General features: G+C 47.9%; 1 protein-coding gene across 1 annotated transcript in view; it reads left to right on the top strand.

The window, feature by feature from the left end:
* ARSG (arylsulfatase G) overlaps window positions 1-7,403 on the top strand; it is a 94,839-nt gene that overhangs the window by 79,987 nt on the left and 7,449 nt on the right. Inside the window, exon 9 of the mRNA XM_006833736.1 lies at window positions 996-1,116. Coding sequence (XP_006833799.1) covers window positions 996-1,116 — 121 coding nt within the window. The remainder of the gene's footprint in view (window positions 1-995; window positions 1,117-7,403) is intronic.

Consider the following 7,403-nt stretch of genomic DNA (forward strand, 5'->3'; position numbering starts at 1 on the left):
GTCAGCAGTTCGAAACTACCAGCTGTTCTGCGGGAGAAAGATGAGACTTTCTGCTCCCGTAAAGATTTACAGCCTCAGAAATCCTATACAGGGTCACTGTGAGTCGGAACTGACACACATGGCACATAACCACCATCACCACTATTGTTGTTGTAGTTGTTGTTAAGTGCTATCGAGTAGGCTCTGACCCACAGCGACCCTGTGTAGGGTTTCTGAGGAGCAGCTGGTGGGTTTGAACTGCTGACCTTTCAGATCAAACTGACATCTTGGTCGAGCGCATTATCCTACAGCGACACCAGGACTCATGAATGAGACTCATCTAAATGTTGTCAGTGGTTGCCTTGGAGTGATGGGACAATTTGTGTGTGTGTGCTAATTTGATCAACAACAAACATTTACTATTGTGGAATGAGGGAAAAGAAGTTAAACAAACAAACAAAAAATGGAAGAAAGATGGACTGTATCATGGTATTCTAAACTGAGCGTAAACATTTACCACAGAGAACCAGGAACTGGAAATGGAAATGCTCATTCCTTTGCAGACTCTTCCATTCAGTGCTCCCTCCGAATGAGTGGCTGTTGGCTTGTGGAGAGCTCCTTAGATCTTAGAGAAAGAGCTCAGTCCTGTAATTAATTACAAAGCAAACATTCAGTGAATACATTCCAAGTCCCAGACTTTCACCTAAACATCTTACCTGAGTTTTGAGTTTCATCTCTACAACCCTCCTGGAAAGCAGGCACTATTATGACGAGGCCCAGTTTGGAAAGTAGAAGATCGAGGCGTTGGGAAGCCAGATAGCAAGAGGCAGAGTGGGGGGCTTGAACCATCGCAGCACTCTGCCTCTTGGAGGGGCAGAAGCCAGAGAAAGAAGGCCACACGGGAGAGCCTGTCAGTGCTAGATTTGGGGCTGGTTTGGGTGGGGTTTGACCACAACGTGGCCATTGAAATAATCGCAAAGCAGCCTGGGACCAATGCGGTCTTGTTCTTCCTCCAGTGTGCTGGACATCTTTCCCACCGTCGTGGCCCTAGCCCAGGCCAGCCTGCCCAAGGATCGGCATCTGGATGGGCTGGACATCTCGGAGGTGCTCTTTGGCAGGTCAGAGACTGGACACAGGGTAAGTAGAAAAGGCTCTCGCCCAGGACCTGCTACCTCAGTGCAGACAGTCACATACAACCCTCAGAAGGTGGCTGGTTGGCCCCATCTGAAGGAAAAGGTGAACCTGATTCCACTCCGCTCTCCCACCTCTCCTGTAACGGATCCGGTTTGTCATCCCAGTTTTTATTTAACAAATCGACTCAGGGTGAGTGTACGTGGTGTCAGCATTTCCACAGGTGTTCTATTTTTGGACATAAAGGAGGTGCCCAGTACAATTTTGTTGGACCAGATGACTGACCAGTGCCTGTAACTGGCTGACTGTGGGGCTCCCCCATTAGAACGTGTTATGGGCTGAATTGTGTTGAGGTCCTGACCTCTTGAGCTATGGAAGTGATCCCATTTGGAGTTAGGATTTTGTTGGTTGTGTCAATGAGACCTGGTCATTAACATGAATCTAATCACGTCTGAGTTCCACAAAGAGCAGATTCAATGCAGAGATTGTTGTTAAGTACCCCAAGTCGGTTCTGACCCATATGGTCAAGGCACTGAGGCATGCTGGGAAAACTGAAACCAAAGAAGACAAAGACTTTCCCCAGAGTCAGCGCCCTGAATTCAGCCTTCCAGCCTCCTCAACTGTGACAACCTCCATTTCTGTTCTTAAAGCACCCACACACACATACAGCAGTTCTAGGAAGCCACGGGCAGAAGCTTCCTGAAGGCAGGGACCTCAGCTGTGGGGTCTCAGCCCGGAAGTCTCAGTGTACCTAACACAATGTCCCAGAATCTGCCCTCCAGCCAGAATCCCACCGCTGTTGACTGGGAGAATAGATGAGCACCTACTTGGGCAGCAGCCCAGCTCCTGTCCAGCTTAGAACTCAGGCACAAGCCCGGGCTTCCAGATCCTTCCGGATCCTTCCGCACCCACTTTAGCTCCCTCTGAAGCACTACGTGTCTCAGAGAGCCAGGAAATGTTAGGCCTGGGGCCTTTCCTTGGAATTTCCCAGTGTTTTCCTTTTACCAGAAGGAAGAGGGGGTGGCAGGAGGGAGGGTGTGGAGGAACACAGCCCCTCACTGAGGGTCTGCACATCAAAGGTCTGTTTATGTCTGAACCAATCGGGGGCCACATGGAAGTGACTCAGATGCCTCTCCAATGGACTGCTGGTGACCTGAGCTGCCTGCTCCCAGCCATCAACGTGCCTGTGAACACTCAAGTCGTGTTTGTAGGTGGTGTCCGATATTGCCTGAATTTCCTCTGAAGAAGTCTGGGTCCTGTCCATACTGTCTGGCCATCTGGACCTGCACTCCTGATCACTAGTCTGATCCAAGCAGCTCTGCAGGAAGATGGGAGTGAGCAGAGGGTGACCCTGGTGGGTTCCCAGAGACAGATGTCAGTGGAGAGGTGGCCCAGCATGCTCATTACTGTGGTTACTAATAGGGTGCAGGCCTGCGGTGGGGCTGGAAGATCAGCGCTGGGTCTCAAGGTCGGTTTGAACCTCAAGATCAGCAGTTCACACTCACCGGCCGCTCCTTGTAAACCCTATACAGGGTTGCTATAGTCAGAACCTACTCCACAGCCCTTAACAACAACACTAATAGGATGGGGTTCTGGTATGGTGATGTAGGATCAATACTGGGCTGCAAAGTCGGCAGTTCAAACCCACCAGCTGCTCCTTGGAAACCTTATACAGACAGGGTCTCTGAGTTGGAACCGACTCGGTGGTTGTTAACAGCAACAACAACAACAATTAACAGGATACTTGGGGTCACCAGGAAGTACTTCAAGAACTGTGTCTACCTTGATGCGCTGGCCCTGCCTGTGGAAGCCGGCTCTTTCCTGGCCTAACTTCCATTCTCAACGAGGGGACTCACGGTCTCTTTGGATGAGAAGCAAGCCAGAGAATCGGATGCAAGTCACCTCACTGTTTGGGCTCCTCATGGGCATGGATGGTGTGTGGCAAGGCAGCTGCTGATGGCATCTCCAAGGATGACCACGTTGTGTGCTGGTACCTGTGACCCCGTCAGCCTCCCAGCACTGACCCTGCAGCATTAGTGTTTGAGGGCAACTAAGTAGCTCTTGGCCCTGAATGGGGAGTCAGTCTCTCTGGCCTGTGTCTACTAAGCAGAAGTAGTTGGACTAAAGAGACCAGAGAGTGTCAAATGGGTCATGATCGTGGGGGAGAACCAGGAGGAAAACCTCTGTCTGAGAGTTATTGTTAAGTGCCCTCAAGTCGGTTCTGACCCATAGTGATCCTGTATAGTGTTTCTGAGGGGTGACTGGTGAGTTTCAACTGATTTTGTGGTCCAGTGCTTACCCTATAATGCCATAATTGTATATTATATATTATTATAATTAGTTTATTATTTACTTGCTTGACACTGTAGGATCAGCACTGGATTGCTAACTGCAAGTTGGCGGTTCAAACCCACCAGCCACTTCTCGGAACCCCTACAGAATGTCACTGTGATTCGGAACCAACTCCATGGCACTTAACAACAACAACAAATGAATAATAATGTCTTTGGATATAGATGAAGGAGCTACAAAAGGTTTGTGGAAAATGGAATTTAAAGATAATGGAATTTTCCCATAAACTTTTTGAGGACACTGTGTGTGTATGTACAAGAGGAATTCAAAAAGTTTGTGGAAAAAAAATTCATTATCTTCTAATTCCATGATTCCACCAATTTTTAAAACCCCCTTTGTATACACAGACACACACACACATACACACATTAGTATGTTGTTCTTCGTTGCTGTCCAGTTGATTCTGAGTTATGTAGGCCTCATATGTGTCAGAGTAGAATTGTACTCCTTAGAGTTTTCAGTGCTTGGCTTTTTCAGAAGTAGATCGCCAGGTCTTTCTTCAGAGGTGCCTCAGAATGGATTCAAATCACCAACCCTTCCTTCCAGTCAGTTGAGAGCATGTTGTACCACCCAGGGATTCCATATGTGTATGTGTGTGTACATATGTTCATGTATCTATTTTTTAATAAACACAATTTATTTGTGTTTGCCCTCAGATACGTCCTGGGCTTACAAAAATTCCATTGTGGGTTGAAACTGTTTCAGTTTCAAGAAGTTTACAGTACTAAGCATTCAGTTCAAAACAACATGCAAATACTTCTCAGCCATTGGGTTCTTCCTTATTTCACAAGGGAAGTGACCAAGGATAGAGGGTTCAAGTACCCTGTGGCCACTGTCTTGAGAGACTTTCTGGCAAATACCAGGTCGTAGGTGTGGATGTTGAACGGGCTTGTCAGTATGCCTCCACCAGCCTGGGGGCACAAGCCAACAGCAGCTGACACCTCCACACACAGAGTGGCATCTCTGTACCTTGTGTTTGGAGTGAGGGCAACTCAAGGAAAGGTGGTGAGAGCGGGAAGAGGTGGTTCACTGTCCAGAACTAGGTACTCCCATTCCTGTTTTCCTGACTCCCAGATGGAAGTTGGAAATTAAAATGTCACCAAGTGGTCAAGACCTATCTTGTAATGACCACATCCAACTCTGGAAGGCTTCCCTAAAGACTCTGCCTCTGACCAGCCCACCCTACCCTGAGCTGCTGTGAGTTAGAAAATGCTTGGTGCATCCCTGAGATCCTTTTTGAAGGAACAAGCAGGTGGAGCTGACGCCCCCACAGCTTAGGGAGGTCCCTCCTGGTGGAAGATGCCGTCAGGAGTGGAGACCTTGTCCACCCTTGTGGAGACCAGGAGCTGCACATCTCTGCCCGGTGGGGTGGAGAACCACTGACCTCCAGGATCTAATGTACGATCACTTACACAGCCCCCAAAACAAGACACAAGAAAGCAAAGCAAGCAAGCAGACAGATCAAGAGTGCAACTGAGAAAGCCCAACATGTTTGCAGACTGTAAGGCCATCTTTGAAATTCTGGCCGGGCGTGCTCAGGAGAGGAAATGTCTTCAGCTTGGATTCATGTGCAGATTTGCCAACATCCTTCCTATGTTGATATAAACAAAAGAGCCATAATCAGTTCCATCTGCCTAAAGGGTTGGCGGGGAGGGTAAGGCATATATATGAGAGTTCTCCAAAATCCATGTAGGTTTCTGAGAAAGAGCTCCCCCACTGATTCAATTCCTTTTGGATTATGGATGTTCCTCTGGTAACGCAGAACAAATACTCTGAACAAAGCAGCCCACCCTTGTGGAATTTCTGTTACATTGTTGTTGTTATGCGCCATGGAGTCAGTTCCAACTCATAGCGAGCCTGTATAGGGTTTCCGAGGCTATAAATCTTTATGGGACCAGAAAGCCTCATTTTTCTCCCGCAGAGCTGCTGGTAATTTTCAAACTGCTGACCTTGAGATTAGGAGCCCGATTCGTAACCACTATGCTACCAGAGCTCTGCATATGTCTTTGGTGGTGGTGGTGGTGGTGTGCCGTGGGGTCGGTTCCGACTCATAGCAAGCCTATACAGGGTTTCCAAGACTGTAAGTCTTTACAAGAGCAGAAAGCCTCATCTTTCTCCCGCGGAACAGCTGGTAGTTTTGAACTGCTGACCTTGAGATTAGCAGCCCGATTCGTAACCACTACGCTACCAGAGCTCCTTACATAGATGCAAGTAATAGCAATTCCTTGAACCTACAAACCATGCTGCTCGTCTTCTGGACTTCTAGTGCATCATACATCATCGGACAATAGGTTTTCCAAGTCTCACACTTCCTGCCTTCTCAAAAGGAAATAAAACAGCCGCATGCGGTGAGAGTCTTGGCTTTCCGCGGGGATGGAAGATATGAGAGGCTGGGAGTTCCGATGCCTTTTCCTGTTTGGAAGGAGCCTGCTGTCATCATGCAGTGTTCTCCAAGGGACTGTCACGGGAACACGGAAGGCAACAGGTGTGGGAGGCACCCCACCCTGCACGGCATCCTCTCAGAACTGTGAAACTTGGGGGAACAGCTGTTTGCTGCTCCAACAGATGTTTCTCATTTTTTTTTTTTAGCTCCATGGAAACTCTGAATCATGTAAGCGCCTTGCCAGTGATCTATTCGATCATGATTCATACTAGGGCAGGCTCGAGTTCCCTGCCCAAACCCACCAACCCACCAAGTGTGCATTGCATTGACTTTCTACCAGAATCTTTCCTTGGGAGCCCTGAACTGATGATTCCGTTTTTTGGGAGTAATTTTTTCATCTCTGATTTGTCCAAATAGATTCGTCATCTATTTCCTTTTCCAAATAGAATAGGACTGAGTCAATGGTGGGGGGTATCTAGGCTCAGGATTGTGCCCGTTACCAAGTGGAAATCACACGGAGCTTCCCTCTTAAGGGCAAGAGTTCGAGTATCACCTTGATCTAAGAGCTCTGAGGGCCATCTGCAGCAGGGTCCCTGGAATGTTTGCAAGGCATGCAGATTCCCAGGCCCATCTAACAACACTTATGGGATTAGACACTCTGAGGGGTGGGACCCAAGTAGGGCTGCTTTCAGGTATGTGATCAGTGTGGTAACACAGGAACCCACACCTGGAAGAACTCTGTACTTGCTTTAAAGGTTGTCTATGTCTGCCTTGGTCCCTGGGTGACAAGTGGTTTGCTATGACTAACCCGTGGCACCACGGAAGAATGGACTGGCAATCTTTATAAAAAATGAAAACCTTGTGGCTGGAGCAGTTCTACTTGGTCAGACCTGGGGTCACCATGAGTCAGGATATATTAGACAGTAAGGGATTGGGGAGGTTTTTGGTGGTTGTCCTGAAATTCTTAATTTTTAAAACAAATTACCCTGCATTTTCAGGTCACACTGTTCTGTGATTGTTATTGTTAGGTGCCACTCGGTTGGTTACAACTCCTAGTGACCCTAATGCACAACAGAATAAAACACTGCCTGGTCCTACACCATCCTCACAATTGTTATTATGTTTGAGCCCATTGTTACTGCCACTGTGTCAGCCCACCTTGTTGGGGTCTTCCTCTTTTTCACTGACCCTCCACTTCTCCAAGCATGATATCCTTCTTCAGGGACTGGTCCCTCCTTGTTACAGCAGTTTTAGATTTAAAAGTGTCACAGCAGCTGTGGTCGAAGAAACCGAGGTCACTCGGAGAGGTGAAGCACAGTTTCAGACTTTATTAAGCCGGCTAGCTGAGAGGAACTAATTTCTCCAGATTCTGAGTGCCAAATATAGGGCAGTGCAGACTTATATGGGGTCAGAATCGGGGAAGGGTTAGGTTGTGGACCTGTTTGAAGACAGAAGGGAAACCAAAGGATTGGTTCTGCTCAGTAACCTGATTAACATTCTAGTGTGACTCCTGGGTCCTACTCAGTAACCTGATTAACATTCTAGTGTGACTCCTGGG

Source organism: Chrysochloris asiatica, unplaced genomic scaffold (genome assembly GCF_000296735.1).
Source record: "Chrysochloris asiatica unplaced genomic scaffold, ChrAsi1.0 scaffold00007, whole genome shotgun sequence".
In the NCBI taxonomy this organism is placed as follows: domain Eukaryota; kingdom Metazoa; phylum Chordata; class Mammalia; order Afrosoricida; family Chrysochloridae; genus Chrysochloris; species Chrysochloris asiatica.